This window comes from Octopus bimaculoides, chromosome 10 (genome assembly GCF_046866305.1).
Source record: "Octopus bimaculoides isolate indiv1 chromosome 10, ASM4686630v1, whole genome shotgun sequence".
Lineage (NCBI taxonomy): Eukaryota > Metazoa > Mollusca > Cephalopoda > Octopoda > Octopodidae > Octopus > Octopus bimaculoides.
This window is the reverse complement of record NC_142937.1, coordinates 55,603,382-55,621,599: the sequence shown is the minus strand read 5'-3', so window position 1 is coordinate 55,621,599 and position 18,218 is coordinate 55,603,382. Positions and strand designations below refer to the sequence as shown.

The window sequence follows — 18,218 nt, the reverse complement described above, 5'->3', positions numbered from 1 at the left end:
CAAAAATTCGTATAAATCAAATAATAGTGGTGACAATGCAGTCCTGAGTAAAACAGACCAAGGGCAGCATTTGGAAAGTGGAATGTCTTCAAGCACTCAGTCCTCAGCCAATTGGATGGTGCGATAGGTGGAACATCCACTTTAGCTTTTTGTAAAAGATTAGTGGAGGAAAAGTGGGATGACGTTCTTGGGGAGACCTTGGGCATCGAAGATCAGCTAGCCGCTCTTTTCTGGAGGACTTTTGGCCTGGGACTGATGGATAGTTTCCAAAAATCTCTGGCTTGGCAGTGCTACTGGGGAGCTTTGCCTGTTCAAAATAAACTTTACAGGCACAGAAGTGCCGTCAACTAGTCATGTCTGAGATGTGCGCAGGATGACAAAACAGTCCTGCATGTGCCTGTCCAGTGTCTGACCATTGCTGGGTTTATGTTGGTCTATGTCGAACACCTGATGTCGCGTCTGGGATGGATAATCCATCGTGAAGATCGCCCTGCCACTTTCCTTTAACCGGGAAGGAAAGGAAGTGTTTAAATGCCTGGTGGCCATGGTGAAAGAAGTTGTACGGTGGAGGAGATTGAAAGGGCTGAAGACAAACACTTTTCTCTTCGGCCAGTCCCTGATGAACTTCTTCAAATTTCACTTGAAAAAGAAAATAAGGGTAGAGAGGGAAGTGTTGTCTTCTAGCCAGTTTCTGGAAGGTGGATGAAAGTGGGGAGAATGCTGTGAGTGAATGGACCACCCTTGTGGTTAGTAAAGAAACTGTTATTATTACTGTTGGTTGCTCCGATCTTAGTTCAAATTCCAGACGTCAACTTCGTGTTTCATCCTTTGGGGGTTGATAAATTAAGTACCAGTTGAACACTGGAGTTGATCTAATCGACTGTCCCCTCCCCCAAAATTTCAGGCACTGTGCCTTTAGTAGAAAGGATTATTATTAAGGCAGCAAGCTGGCAAGATTGTTAGCACATTAGGCCACATGCTTAGCAGCATTTCTTCTGGCACTTACCATTCTAAGTTAAAATCCCACTGAAATCAGTTTTGCCTTTCACCCTTTCACAGTTGATAAAATAATTTATCAGTTAAGCAGTGAGGTTGGTATATCAACTAACCCCACCTCTTCTTAAAATTTTTTCTGCCCTTATGATAAAATTAGAAACAATTAATATTGGTGGTAGTGGGCTGGCTTAGAATTGGTAGCACACCAGACAAAATGGTAAGTGGCATTTTGTCTGTCTCTGTTCTGAGTTCAAATTCTGCCAAGGTCAACTTTGCCTTTCATCTAGTGAGTATCTATTGTAGAAAGGATTACTTTTATTAAGGAGATGTACTTGCATAGCTAGTGACCTGATCTGAGATTGTGTGCTGGAACGAAACCAATTGCAGTGTTTATAAGCAGTGTTTATAAGCCATTTAAGAAACACACAAAAACCGTTAGATTCACTTCAACTTTTAAATTTAATTTGCCAAAATATTTTCATTGCTTTGAGATCGTGACCTGTTCACTGACAAAATTCCGTGCTGCATCTCTTGACTTTTATTATTATTGGTTATTCTAAGGGATTGCAGATGGCAGAGACTTAAGTATTGGACTTTATGCTGAACAAATCTTCACAACTCTTTAGTTGTGTGTATTGAATTCTTTCACTTGTGATCTCACTTCCTTTCCTTCTAGTCTCTCTTTCTCTCCTTCCTCTGTGGCTCCACTTTCTCTCCCTCTAGCTCTTCTTATTCTCCTTTCTCTGTGACCCATTTCATCTCCCTCTAGCCCTCCTTTGGTTAAAATGTATTAGTGGAATTCAGAACATTTCAGTGTAAGTTTTGATTTCAATAGATTGTATAAAGACATTTAATCTGATATTTTTTTAAAAACATGTTAGAAGAATTTGTATTGGTTTTTTGATGTAAAATTACAGCAAATGTGGCATGTTTTTAGGTTTTTTTCAGGCTCTTAAATTATTGCATTCTCTTATTCATGTTTCAGCTCCTGCAATTCAAACATTAAGAATTTGCAGTTCTATGTTTTAGACTTTACAAGTTACAACCTTATCAAAATTTGAAATCACTTAACAGATCTTGAATTTCTCATCTCCAGCAGAATCATAATCTTTTCCTCAAAGTATTTGTAATTTGTTTGTGCCTTGACACAAGACAAGGCAGTGGTACCCTATTATAATGGCACCATGACAACAAGTTGTTAACATTGATAGTTTCTGTTGTTTAGATGCGAGTCATCAATGTAGGCCCTGACCATGTGTGTCTTTTCCTTTTTAAGATAGTAGTGGGAGATTTAGTTACTATTTCAAGCAGGTCAAGTGACTGTATAGTAGTTTCTGATCTTTGATAACTGAAGCAAAAGTTTAAATGTTTGATTTATTCATGAGAAATGATTGACTTCATAACCTGAGTGCTCAGGTGGACAGACATTAGATGTGGGGATGGTGGAAGGGAGTTTGTTGAGTGTTGGGAGTAGAATGTTTGTAGGTTGGAACTTGGAAATTTAGAATATCTCTGAATAAATTATAGAGGAATGAGACTTTGGTAGCTGTTACCATACATCTTTGTGTGTTAAGATTAGTCTCAACATTTGTCCATTCTATATGAGAATGTAAAAACAGGCAGCTCTGAAGTGAATGTTTACAACAATCTCTGAAACAATTTTTATTTGACTTACAGAGATTGCCAAACCAGCTGTTAAACGGAGAGGAGTACGCCCTGTGGAACGTGAACGTATGCGACCCTGGTTGAGCAGACTTCTGAATCTTGGAGACATTCCAGGCTTGCATTGGATTGATAAAAAGAAGAAAATCTTCCGCATTCCTTGGAAGCATGGTTCTAGCCAAAACTGGACACCAAATGATGCCAATTTGTTTGTAAAATGGGCTGAACACACTGGTAAGTATTCATTTAACAAGCCAAATTTAACTATTGTTGTTTCAGTAACTAGAAAAAGAAAATGTGGAAGGGTAAGTTTATAAATAGAAGAGAACATGTAGATTAATTCCCACACTATTTTGTTTTGCTTTTCTCATTTCGTATCTCACTCTTTCTTACATACCTTCTTGTATTCTCTTCTTCCTAATTTTCACACGTATATTCTTACCATTTCTCTTTCTTACACAGTCCTTTATCATGAGAACTGGTTGTTGGTGGTATAAATTCTCCTAAGAGTTGCGGGCAAGGCCGAGTAGTTAAAAAGTCTCTTTGTCAATGATGAGGTTCTGGGTTTGGATCCTACAATCTGATATCTTGGGCAAGAGTTTTTACCATAGCTTCACATCAAAACCAAGCTTTGCAAACAAAAATTAGACAGCCCAACAAAAGAATTGTACCTGTAATTCATATATTGTCATTACTGTTTCACATTCATTCTCCCTCACAATTACATTAAAGTGTCAGTGGAATAGTATATATATATATATATATATATATATATATATATATATATATATATGGTGATTTAATAAATAGGTGGTTCTGTTGATTGAGCAATTAAGTGGTCATCCCTGAAATCAACATGATCTATGTTTCCTTTCAATGGATAAAGAATTGGATTAAAACACAACTACTCTAATTTAAAGAAATCTCTTCCATATTTCTAAATGCAAGATTAAAGTGGTCTTATCTTGAGAGACATGGAGTATTACTTGCAGTGAGATGCAATAGTTTCAGATCCATTGGTCATGTAATTACAAAGTTTGCTTGGTACCAGGTGGTTCTGAGTTCATTTTTCTACTGCATGGTCACTGCTATCGTTTACTATTGGTACATATTGACCATTGTCTTGTGAGTGAAATGTGGTCGATAGAAATAGGTTCATTGTATGGTGGGTGGGGGAGCATATGTATGTGTATTCCTTTTGTGTTGATGTGCAAGAAAGAGTATCTGCAGTAGAAAAATCTGTCTCAACAAGTTTTATCTGATCTCTGCAAATGTGGAAAAGTGGACATCAATATGTTGATGAAGATGTGGTGGTGGTGGTGGTGGTGGTAGTGATGATGATAGATACTGAGTGTATTTCCACTATTCTTCAAACACATCTGTGAACAACAAGAACATTGTATACTTATACAAGTTTTTTTACTTTTTTTCTGCAACTTATAGTGCTGAGTTGAAATCTTTAATTCCCCTTGGGGTGGACAATAGGATTTGCAAAGCTAGTTTTCTCTAAGTCTTCAAGTGATCTCCATACAACTCAGCATATTATGGAAGTTTCTTTCTCTCCCACAGACATATACCAGATGTAGGAATACACACACACACACACACACACACACAAATGTTCTCTTAGCTGCAAGCGTAGGTGTGGCTGTGTGGTTAAAAAGTTTGCTTTCCAACCACATGATTTCAAAGTACCACACAGTGGCACCTTAGGCATGTGTCTTCTACTATAGCCCTGGCCAACTATGTCCTTGTAAATGGATTTAGGACTGGAAGACGTGCATCACACATGCACATGTGAGTGTCCTTGTCTTAGTATCATGTGATACTTTTGATTGTTACTGTCATACCAGCTGTATCATTCATTTCTAATATTCTACAAAAGCATGTCTGGCCATGAGAAATATCACTTACCTGCAAATGGGTGAGGATTAGCAATGGGAGGGCATCTGGCTGCAGAAGATTTACCTCAATAAATTCTGTCTGAATTCATGCAAGCATGGAAAAGAAGACATGAAAGCAATGATAATGATGATGACATTAAGACCTAAAGGCTGAATGTTTAAAGTGTTTGTCTCTTGATTACACTCCCCTCCTTCCCCCACATACAGTGGTTTATAATCAGTTCAGTACTTGTTTCAATTGAACTAATTGAGAAATAAGTATTGCCTGATATTAGAGTTTGTGTGTCAGCAAACCATGTTACTTATCAGATGCGATCTTGAAGAATCCACAGTTAACTTGGGTTGGATTAAAGTGGTTTTTATCTTTAGAGACCTGGAGTATTACTTGCAGTGGGATTTTAATAAATCCTCAAGTTTATTGTGTTTTGTGGATGTAATGACTTCCTTCTTGTCTGGATGTGCTATTTAGGAAATAGCAAGCTCTGCTTGTGTGATCCAATATAAAATACCACAATAAGTCACTTACTCATCTGTGGAAGCTCAAGTAGCATTAGATGTATTGGTCAGATTCATGACTCACTATTTAAAGCAACATGCAGTAAACTCACCACTAAATGAGCCAACAGCTCTTGACCATATCCAGTTTTTCTATCTGCCAAGCCTTGTTTACTCTCTGTCTACTAGTCTGTCTCTGCCTGTTTTCATGGTCTAGTTAACTGGTTGGCTACTGTCTGCATCTTTATATAGTAATGTTTTAATCAAAGCCTTTCATTTAACTATTTGTCTTCATCACACTTTAAAATATCTCAATATTAAAGTGACAACTCTTTGAAATCCAGTATTTTTTTATGTAAATTATTCTGACTTGCTTCCTAATTCTCTTTGTTTATTCTTATTCTTGCCCAGTTTTGTAGACATTATTTTAACTTGGAACCAGACTGTTTATTGTTGTATGAAATTCTGGAGAGATGATTATTTCTGTCAGTACAAAAAAAAGCAGTTAGTGTTTAGTTGTTGGTTGCAACCAGTTAGCACCATCAGAATTTTTTTGGTTGTTTTCCTTTACCTTAACATTACTCAAAGTATTGTCAACTATTGTTGAATATATAAGGAATCACATCTAAATGTATTTAGTCTAGTGGTGAAATTAGGTTCCATGGTGGCCTTTTCAGCAGCTTAAGATTAGGATTGAATTAATTCATTTCATTGTTACTTAACAACTTGTTCACAATCCACTTAACTCTCCTTTCCAAGATTCTGAGCCATAGTAGTAGTTGAAGACTATTAAATGTAAACAAGCCTTGATCTATGCTCAACTCTTTTACATAATAGTACATATTTGACAGCCAGACAGTAATTACCTGAGTTTAGACTATCGTCCAATACAGTATTCCGATGTAACTTCATAGTTTGCTCACTTGAGGAAACTTTTTAGATACTTCCACTGAAAATAATGGACAATTGTAATGCAATGTCTGAAACTAATCCAAACTGAAATTATTTCAACAATTTTGTTTTATTTCTTCAATTATTGGATGCTTTTGATTTTATTTTATTTCTTTATTACTATTTTTTTTATTTGACAAGGCCATAAATATGTGTAAGTTCTCTCCTAGGGAATGGAATTTTATTCTGTTTTAGAGATGATAATTGCATGAGGATCTACAGAAAGTGTAATCATTAGAATAAGAATAGGATGGAGAAAATTCTGGAAGCTTTTACCTCTGTTGGCAACCAACGGGCTCTCTCTCCAAGTTAAAGGAAAATTCTATGATGTATGTATATGAACAGCAATGCTACATGGTAGTGAGATGTGGGCCTTGAATGCACTGGATATGCAATGTCAGTGAATGTGTGTGACAGAGCACCAGTGTATTGAGAGAAAAGTTATGCATAAGAGGAATTATATGCAGTGTACAAGAGAGAAGACTGCTAGTTTGGTCATGTGATGTAAATGTTTATATAAAGAAGTGTCGTTGACTTAAAAGTGGAAGAGGGAGACCCAGGAAGACATGGGATGAAGGCTGATCTGAAGACACTGAGTTTTACAAAGGAGATGACAAACGATTGAGGTCTTTGGCACTTTGCTGTACTTACGAAGACCTGTCCACCACAGCAGAATTGATATCCTAAACCACCTTGGCTAATGCTTATTTGTGTCTTCTCTCCCCTGTGTTGATCTCCATCTTTAATACCTTGCTTATCTGCTATTACCTTCAATGCCCCCATATACCTACTACAATCCCCACTCCTGAGCCTCTCCTATATTTCACTCCCTCATTTGCCTCAGTTGCCCCTACCCTACCCACCCAATCAATCCAAACCTCTGCTTCACCCCACTTATTCTCACCACCCAGTGCCCCTCGAGGGTATGTCCCAACACATCTTCACCACCGGCTCTCTCACTTTTGCTCTCTTTATCTTACCCTCTAACTTGTCCTCTTTTTTTTTTTCAACTGGAGTATTCATGTATCTAATCTACAGCAGAACACCTACCCCTGTCCCTCTATACTATTAATCTTTCATCAACTGGCACAAAGCCCCCCTCCCATCTGGGGGCAGGGGGTACCTGACAAGATTGTCAGCACTGGTGTCATGTAAAAAGTACCAGTGATGATGCCATGTAGAAAGCACCCAGTACACTCTGTACAGTGGTTGGCATTAAGAAGGCAATCCAGCCATAGAAACATGCGTAAACAGACAATGGAGCCTGGTGTGACCCCTTGCCTTAGTAGCTCCTGTCAAACCATCCAACCCATGCCGGCATGGAAAACAGACATTAAATGGTGATTTCAATGAAAATCTCCTCCTACCAATCCTTTGGCATGGAATTAGTTTCCTAAACATTAGCAAATAAGATGCAGGCCCACCACCATGAATATGTTATCAGTCTAGTCTGTTGCATGGTAAAGTTGGCATCTCACAATTTGAACAGTTTGATGACAGTGCTGCAGTATAACCAGAGCACAGTGCCTGGAACCAGTAAAAGAGTCTCTAGTTTAGTTGTGCAATTTTTCTCATGCCTCTATCTGAAAAAAAAAAAACAGGCACAACCACGCATGCACACACACACACCAACAAAACTGATAGAACGCAATGTAATACTGTATGTTTTATTATTTTTATTGGCAGAAGTTACAAAGAGTTTCCTGCATGGCACTTAATCCATGTGTCATGCACAAAACTTTTGCTCCTGAATCACTTTGTAACTTCTACTGATTAATAATTATATTACTCTCAAATTTTGCTACAAGGCCAGCAATTTTAGAGGGGAAGGGGTAAGTCAATTACATTAACCCCCAGTACTTGGCTGGTACTTTTATCAACCCCAAATGGATGAAAAATAGAAGAATAACACTAAGCATTTTGTCCAATGTGCCAGCTCACCATAATAATAATAATAATAATAATAATAATAATAATAATAATAGTAACTACTAAGAAAAAAGATGGTAGAAAATTAATGAATGCAGAAAAAATTATTAATACAGTTATATTGGGTTTGAAAAATTGTGTTGTGCAGAGTAAAGTAAGAATACTGTTAGCAGCCAGATACCCATAAAGTGGCTGAAATAGTTGGAGAATTCAAACACAAAAAAGGAAGAACAACAGATTAAGCAAACAAAGAAATGTAATTACATGGCCATTTCATGCAACAAACCCAGTTTGTCTCTAGTTGATGGATGGGGTCTTGAAATGAGAGCCCAAAACACTAATTATAGCTCCTCAGAAACAAGCCAATAGAACAGATTGACAAAACCTAGACAGTAAATGTAGAATCTGCAGGAAAGGTGACAAAAGTATCAGTCACTTCTTGAGCGAGTGCAGTATGCTAGTACAGAAGGGGTGGGTGTGTATAAGCACAGACATGATTGTGCATTGAGATGTTAGTTGAGTGTGTGGCTTCAAAATAACAGGAACTTTGTTTGAACACGAACTAGCAGCTGTGATAGAAAATGAGAATTACAGGATCTGACCATATTATTGAAACAAAACTAGATATGATTATAGAAGACAAAATAAACAGTGTAAGATCATATTTTGCAATTCCCTATGATAGCAGTTGATATCAAAGAAATTGAAAAACTTGAGAAATATCAGGATGTAGCTAAAGCTGAAGAGACTGTTGGAAACTAAGATAACAATTATTCTTGTGGTAACTGATGCACTTGACACAAACACCAAAATTGCTACCTAAAAGATTGAAAGAGATTGGAATTGAAACTTGGATTATCAACATGCAGGAAAACAGTCTTATATTCTGCCAGATTCCCAAGGATGATTCTTGAGATTTGAGGGGACTTGTTGTCACCAAACCTCTAGATAAAATTCCTACTAATTAAATTAGCATGTACTAACTTAATAACAATAACACACACACACACACACACATATTGTCAAAATTGACGTGATGTTATTGTGTCAAGATGTGAATGTGTAACTATAGATCTGAGCCAAGCTATGTCTGTTGCACCATTATTTTTCACACAGTTGAAATAGTGGCTTATAAATACATTTGTACTTTGTTACAGCCTTTCCACTGTGCTCACAGGGAACAAAGTATACTTTGTTTGCCAACTTCTCAATTCCATTTTACAGTCGAATTGTTAGAACTGTAGGAAGGCTATCATCTAGATTTAAACACCATTTGCCTGGCCATTTTTCTTGGATTTATGGAAATTTACACAACCGAGCCTTCATCTCACTCAAATTAACATGATGGTTTAATGTAAAAATAAAAGCAATGAATTTGCATTGTTCAGTTAATAACAATACAAATAATAACTGGAGTCCTTCTCTGGTTGGTTCATTACCAACATGCCAATCACTTTTGAAAGTTTTAATGACATCTTGAAATGGTTGGTGCCATTTCTATTCATTCTACATGAATCACAAATTCTTTTACTGTATAATTGTTATTGCATAAAACAAAATTCCAGAAAATTTCTTGTTGACAACAAAATGTGATGAAAATGACTGACAATAAATTAATAGTGCTGACTCTGACTGAATTATTGTGCTCTGATTCCTAAACTTATTTTATCATGGAATGTGTATATGATATTTTGAACAGATGGAACCCATATCTATAGTTTACAGACTACCTGCCACCACCTTTGTTTTAATGAGACATTCAAAGAAAGAATTAATACATATTCTTTTTTGACAGAAAGAATTAATACATATAAAAAAAGCAACAATATAAAATAACTTAATATTTGAGAAATGGTAAATATCATTTTATTATAAAATATTTTTTAAATTATAAAAGACAGTTGGTAAATCCCAATATTTTTTCACAGAATTTTGGGGAACACTGAAATATTCAAGGAAATATCTATGATACATTTCTTTCAGAATATTACCTAAGTTGCAATTTCCTCCTGAAACATTTGGATTAATTCAATCGTAGTGGTGTTTTATAGTTAGATACCCTCAACCAAACCTCTTGAAAGCAGGAATGGTTGAGTAACATGAGTGATTTGTTTTTGTGTACCATTATGTTTGTTCCTTGTTCTTCATGTACATTTATCAGAGATCTGTTGGGTCAGTCTAATGTAGGTCTAATTGTAAACTATGAAAGTGATGTAATATTTGTTATTGATATTCTGGAACAAAGGGAGGCTAAAAAAATCTGCTGATACTTAGCTGTTATAATAATTATAGTCTTTTCTACAACAGGCACAAGGCCTGAAATTTTTGGGGAGGGGTCTAGTTGATTACATTGACACCAGTGTTTGATTGGTACTTATTTTATTGACCCTAAAAGGATGAAAGCAAAGTTGACTTTGGTGCAATTCGAACTCAGAACATAAAGATGGATGATATGCCTCCAGGCATTTTGCCCAGCATGTTAACAATTCTGCCAGCTTGCCATCTTAATAGTAATAATTTTTTCTACTATAGGCAGAAGGCTTAAAATTTGGGGGACATTATTTTTTGTAGTGAAATAATGCTAATGTTTATCAGTCTATTATACATGTGCAGTCTTCTTAGGAATTGTACTGCATATACTAGAAAAATGTATTGATTGAAAAATTGTGTTTTAGTTTTATTAAGTCCTCTGCTTGGACCAATACCTGCATGAACATAATTAAAATATGAAAACTTGGAGTGTTAAATCCAACATTTTGTCATCACATTTATATAATGCTTTAAAATATATTTTATAGTTTCCAATGTTTTTATGATGTCCAAGATTATCCTTAGATTGTTAAGGGCAAGCTTGTATTTCATACTGTGATCTGATTAATTGTCAGATATAATAATAACCACATATATTGAAAGAAATAGTTAAGAGCTGGAAGAGGAGGCATTTAACCCTGTTGTTACTATATTTCTGTTGGTATATACAATTAATTTTAAAAACAATGAGGGATTTAGTAATATCACTTTGTCATTATTAAGCTTGTGTTTGGAACATGCAATTTTGGTGTAAGATTTTTCACTTGAAAGCAAGAAGTTTGTATCATAGAACTCAGGGCAGTCTCAGGCTGGTTGGCATCAAAAAGGATAGAATTAGTAATTGCTGTAAGATTTATTCTCTTCAACCAAATATTTCTAATTTGGTATCTTAATAAAAGTGAATAGAATTATCTTTGCTAATTTAAACATTAATGCAAGAATAACGTTATGATCAAGAAGTTTGCTTCTTGGTGTGACTCGTATGTGGTACCTTGGGCAATTATTTTCTAATTGTAGTATTGTGCTGGGTAACAGATGTTACATTAATGGCCCATTGACATGAGTTTGGACTGTTTTACTGTATGGATGTAAAAGTTATACCTTAAGAGCAAACAATGCTGCCAAACTCAAAACATTTGAAACAATGTGCTATTGAAGAGTAATGAGGATCAGCTGGATTGGCCATGGAACAAACAAGTCAGTACTTGAAGAAATGGAATCAGAAAGAGAATTTATGGCAACTATCAGGAAGAGAAAGCTGCAGTATTTTGGGTATGTCATCAGGGCTCAGAATCTCGACGACCCCCACCACCACCACACTGTAGAGGGAAGATGGGAAACGAAAGGTGGCGATCAAAAAGATTTTGGTTGGATGACATCAAAGAATGAACTAAATCTCTGGCCAGAGGCAGGAATTGATGGAGGGAAATAATGCATGTGTCTATGGTCCCTTATTCTCAGCAATGGAATTATACTTATCACTACCATTGCCACTACTGATTATATAGGTATGTTCCACACATTAATGCTACAGCTACAGGGTTGTGGTACTGGAAAATACACAACACTCTGTTGGCTTTATTTTTACTGACTAATTATCAAGTCATTTTTCTAATTCACAGTGAAGTGGTTAATTGTCACAAGAGCATCTATTTGTGGAAATATATATTTTCAGATCACAAAAGCTATCACATCCATGCTAAGGAAGAATGAAGGGAGATGAAAGGTGTTAAAATCTAATAACTCTGTGATATGTCAAAGAAGTTTGTATGACATTTAAAAATATATTGAATTTCAAAGAGTTTAAATAATTTGAATATTTAAGTATAGCACACTAACAGGAAATAACATACCATTACATTAGCATTTCACTGTATGTGAATATAACTAAACTCTTTTCACAATGTATTTACATTATGATAGACAGATGGCTATTCTTGTATAATACTGTTTTTGTTGCATATAATGGATTTTTATTCAGCTGGGCAGCTTTTTGTCATTCCAGTGGTTGTCTAATAACTGTTTTCCTATATCAGTGGTGACAAATTTCAACTTAGTGTGCAGTAGGCTGTGAGTACATGCTATTAACAAATGCAGTGAGACTGCAATGTATCTAGCATTCTCACCACCTGCTGCTAGGATAGTGTTTGCCTGCCTTTGATATATATCATGTTTTTAAACACAGTATGTTCATAAGAAATGATATTATCTCAAGATAAATACTGCAATAAATTTGCTTTTTTGCAATGTATTTACACTAAGTATAATGCACAGAGGGCTATTTTAAACACTTTCTCTTTTTCTATAAATACCTTAGCATTTGACAAAGTGTTTGTTCATTTATCACAAAATTCAAATTGAAAGAATTGAGTATATTCTTGAAAGACTGGAATTGAAGAAAACAAGTATGGTCCATTGAAAGAGTGATATTGTCACATTCTCTTTATTGTGGTCACTAAAATATTTGTCGTATGAAATCCTGAGGTCATTTATTTAATGTAAATATAGGTAAAAAGTACATTGTTCTCAAGTCACCTTTCTACTTTATTTGCTTATCATGCTCCAACAAATACTACAATACTTCACTAAAGTGAGATTAAATTACAAGTGTATGAAATAGATTTAAGTGTCAATAGTGTACAAATAATTGTTAAAAGCATCTGTACTTTAAATAGGTTAGGTAACCTGTTAAGGAATTGTCAAAATTGAAGGAACTGTTTCCTGGAGTTTGTTTTAACATAGGATCCTTAAAAATGACATTTATTATTTTCTAAATTTTAAATTTCAAAACAGATCAGTAGAAATTTAAAGAGCGATGGTTAGAGAATGTACCAAATAATAAACAAATATAAAGTTGAAGCAAGATAGTGTTTGTTTGACTGCAAAAACTTGTTGGTATAAGTTATGAATTAGAATAAATTTGTGGGTTGTAAAGAAAAGTGAATTTTGAAAGGGATACACTTCTCATATCTTCCAAGAAAGACCTTCCCCCAAACAACAGAATTCACTTCTCAACAAACAAACTTATTCTATTTTAGAAATTTTATTAACACATTAGTCAGTTATTAGCTGCTTTTCTGACATGGTCCACTGGATTAGACTGTGAGACGTTGGTAGCTCAACTATCAAAAGAAAAGATGATGAAAATAAAGAAATATTGTAGTAGAGTATTGAAGTATATGCATGGTCTCATTATTTATTAATAGGCTACGGCTATCTTTCTTTTTCGCATTTTGTTTAACTACAAAAGAAAAAATATAAAATGAAGTAGATGAGGTTTTGATGTGTGTAGTTAGTAGCTAAGAACAATAAGTTAAGAGCTTCATTTGTTAGAAATTACATCTCCATTACAGTTGGACTATTTTTCTCTCTTTATGACAGGGTTTTGTATTGAAATAGCCTTAAACTAGAGATCATATTCATTGTTTACAAATAAAAATATTTTATTCATAATTTCTGTTTGGTGCACAGATTTTCATTGTCTCTCTCTCTCTCTCTCTCTCATCAACATATATTGTTTAGTTGATGACCTCATATCCATGCAGTGTGTGTGTGTGTTTGTATACACAAGGTGCATTCAAAAACTATCCAACTTTATTTTTTCTGACCAAAACTAATGTCACATGGCCAAAATCCTGTGGTGTGGAAGGTGAACTGCCGTTCTTGCACATGTGTGAAAATTTTGCACTGGTAGGCCTTGTCAGTTCCCAGCTCTTATGCCTTGAATGCAGCTGTGTACTCTTACACCTTGGGTACAGACGTGTAGTATGTGCTCATCAGATTTTCATTTTCATGCAAAGTGACCAAACGTATCAAGCAGACACCATAAACCCATGTCTTATCACCAGTGATGATGGTCTTCATGAAGTCTGGGTTGTAGTTGGCACAATCCAGCATGTCCTGAGCAATTTCCATGCAGAATTGCTTCTGCTGCTTTGCCAGCACCTCGGAAATGATTTTTGACGACACTCTTCACATGCACAAATCCTCCCTTAAAATGGGATGCACTGATCCTGTGCTTATTCCTACTTCAAGAGCAATTTCCTGGATTGTTACATGAATCTTCCATGACTATTTGCCAAACCTTCTCAATCAGCCCCTTGTTTCGGCTTGTGGATGGCCTACTTGAGCGTTCCTTGCTCTCCACTGAGATGCAACTATATTTAAAGCAGTTGTACCATTCTTTGATCTGAGTTTTGCCCGTGGCACCTTCGCCAAAAGCCTGCTGAATCTTCTGGGTGGGTTGAGCTTGAGTATCACAAGCTATTGGCAAAACTTGATGCATTCAGTGAAAATGAAAATCCAACAAGCATGCACTGCACATCTGTACTCTAGGTGTAACAGCTGGGAACTGACTTAAGTTAGGAAAATTTTCTCACACATGCAGGAAGGGTGGCATTACTTCCCACCCAAAGGATTTTGCCCATGCAGCATTAGTTTTGGCAGGAAAAAATTAAGTCAGATTCTTTTTTGAACACGCCTCATATATATATCATCATCATCATTGTTTAATGTCTGTCTTTCATGCATGCATGGGTAGGATGGTTGACAAGAGCCGGCCAGGTAGAAGACTACCCTAGGCTACATTACCTGTTTTGACAGGGTTCTTATGGTTAGATGCTTTTTCTGTGGTACCAGCACTGGCAGGGTCACCAAGTAACTTGCAAAATAAGGAATTTAGAGAGAGGAGCAGGAATTGGAGGAGGAGATCTAGTGTCAGATGATAAAAGGTTAGAGTGTGACAGAGAGGCAGAAACAGGTGTCTTGCTTTGGAGGAAGTACAAGAAAGAGGACAGAAATAGGTGTGCTAATGTAAAGGAGAAACTTGGTACCTAGCCAGAGGGAAAAGCAAGGGAGAGAGCAGGAGAGAGATGGTGGGGAAATGCCAGGAAGTAACAAAGATCAGAGAATAGATGAGGTGGTAGAGTAAGGAAGAAAGAGATAAATTGTCTTATTTATTATACTGCTATCAACTCTGGTGGCTGGTCTTTCAATTGGTTTGATATTTGAAAGATTCTCCTTTTCCCAATCATTCTACACATTTAATAACCTTTCATAATGGCATCTCCACTTGTCTTTCTTCTCTGAGTCACTAAGTGCAAGTATACCATTATCCATTTGCACACATCTCTCACCCACTATATATATATATCCAGCTGTAGAAACTCTGCCAAATGCTGTGCGTGAGAAGACCCGGCAAGCCAAGTGAGACCTAAATCTAAGGCCTCAGCCAGTCCACTTATGCGTACCTTCCTTCATTGGACACTAAACTCTACTTGCGAAGACCTGTTGAGGCAAGTGAAATCGAAGTTGAGTTTAAATTCAACGATTGGCACCCATGCCAACGTCGTCTCCTCCATTGGACACGAAACTCAGCTTGCGAAGACTTATTGGGAAAAGCGAAATCGTGAAGGCACCTGTGCCCAGCGTCGCCTTTCTGGCACTTGTGCCCGCGGCATGTGTAAGGACTTTCGAGAGAGATTGTTGCCAGTGCCCCTGGACTGGCTCTTGTGCGGGTGGCACATAAAATACACCATTTTGAGCGTGGCCGTTGCCAGTACCGCCTGACTGGCCTTCATGCCGGTGGCACGTAAAAGCAAACACTACACTCTCTGAGTGGTCGGCGTTAGGAAGGGCATCCAGCTGTAGAAACTCTGCCAATTGGAAATATGCTGTGCGTGAGAAGACCCGGCAAGCCAAGTGAGACCTAAATCTAAGGCCTCAGCCAGTCCACTTATGCGTACCTTCCTTCTTTCATTGGACACTAAACTCCACTTGCAAAGACCTGTTGAGGCAAGTGAAATTGAAATCGAGTTAAATTGGACACTAAACTCCATTTGCGAAGACCTGTTGAGGCAAGTGAAATCGAAATCAAGTTAAATTTGATGTCTCGCACCCATGCCAACGTCGTCTCCCTCATTGGACACGAAACTCGGCTTGTGAAGACTTATTGGGGCAAGCGAAAGCGAAATTATGATGGCTCCTGTGCCCAGCGTCGCCTTTCTGGCACTTGTGCCCGCAGCATGTGTAAGGACTTTCAAGCAAGATCGTTGCCAGTTCCCCTGGACTGGCTCTTGTGCGGGTGGCACATAAAATACACCATTTTGAGCGTGGCCGTTGCCAGTACCGCCTGACTGACCTTCGTGCCGGTGGCACGTAAAAAGCACCCACTGCACTCTCTGAGTGGTTGGCGTTAGGAAGGGCATCCAGCTGTAGAAACTCTGCCAAATCAGATTGGAGCCTGGTGTAGCCATCTGGTTTCACAAGTCCTCAGTCAAATCATCCAACCCATGCTAGCATGGAAAGCAGACTTTAAACAACGATGATGATGATGATGATATTAGCAGAGATACCCAGTGTTGCCCGTGTTACATGCAATTGAAGAATGAGACTTTTCTGTTATATTTTCTGTAAAGAACTGGAATACATATGATTCGAATTTCATCAAAATTGCACATGAGGGTTCTTTCCCTCTTTACACACCCTAAAAAATTCTAATCATGAGACATGTATCCCATACTATTGATCTTTATGCACATATTCCAAAATTTCAGTCTTTTGAAACCTGTAAAAAGGATTTTCCTCCTGAAAAATGGAGCTCTATAATGTGGGAATGAAGGCCCCTATTGGGGGTGGGTGTGTTAATGTCAACCAGAGAAGTTGAATTGTTGGGAATGTTTTTAACTTGGGTCTTATAGTATGCCTGTATATATGTGAGAGTATAGTCTCACTTTAATAGTTTCAAAGTGAAAGTATTTGAAATTACAGTAGCGACATGTTATTGTTTCACTTTTGACAGATAATACTGAAATAGTGGAATAGTTTCAGTGTTAAAGTGAAAGTATTTGACATTACAGTAGAGTGATGTTATTATTTTTTACTTTTGACATGTAATACTGAAATAGTGGAGGAGGTATGATATTGCTGTGGGCTCAAACTATGCAAGAAGTTAAAAAATTTTTTGACCTAAGACCGGCAAGCCAAGTGAGACCTAAATCTAAGGCCTCAGCCAGTCCACTTATGCGTACCTTCCTTCTTTCATTGGACACTAAACTCCACTTGGAAAGACCTGTTGAGGAAACCAAAAGACAAATGATCATGATAATCAGTCAGCCACCGTAGCGTAGTCGTTACTACTCCCCAATGTAGGATTCCTCACCATACAGATGACAGGCACAGCTGTAAGATGTGTTATGGATCTATAGCAATTGGAAGGGCATGACCCAATTGAAATAACAACGTGTGACGTTTGGAGTAAAGGGAAATGAAAGTGTCGCCTCTGGAGTTTGCAAATGACCACTCTACCGATAGGTAACTGGGCAGAAAATATTTACAATCAATAAATGTCTTAAAACAACCAGTAACTCATCTGGGAAGGCCTTGAAATCAATGTTACCAACTGGGGACTATATGTGTTGCAGTGATAATAAAAAGACTCAAAGGAGGTCTGCAACGAAATAATTTTACTCAACACTTTGCAAGTGAATCAGTGGAGGCAAAGATGAGTCTCATTTACTTGACAATTTATGCACCACATTGCAGAAATCACAATGTAAGTATATCTGAAAGGATAGTCTTACACTGTTGTACCGTTGAATTACAAATAATGCTCATCTGTTACATTCGGGTGACCCTATAGCTTCCAATGGTACAACTGTATTCGTTTTTGCTTAGGAAAAATGACTAAATTGTGGGTGTGAAGTCCCTATGAAGGGGTCTTGGTAACTTCTAAGAAGAAAATTTAGAAATATTACTTTATTTGTGTGTAATATGTATGGTTAAAATTTCATCAACATCAAAAATATATGAATTTTCATGGGGGTTATGGCCATTATGTATAGAATATAATTTCCATCCATTCAGTACTTCTGACGTAGTTTTGGATAAGAAAACAAATGACTAATGGGTGTATATATGTATAGATATCTGTATGCATGTATATATGTGTAGATATTACATGTACATCTATAT

General features: G+C 36.9%; 1 protein-coding gene across 1 annotated transcript in view; it reads left to right on the top strand.

Moving 5' to 3' along the window:
* Positions 1–18,218, top strand: part of LOC106877130 (uncharacterized) — a 52,419-nt gene that overhangs the window by 25,078 nt on the left and 9,123 nt on the right. Inside the window, exon 2 of the mRNA XM_089358687.1 lies at positions 2,674–2,892. Coding sequence (XP_089214813.1) covers positions 2,674–2,892 — 219 coding nt within the window. The remainder of the gene's footprint in view (positions 1–2,673; positions 2,893–18,218) is intronic.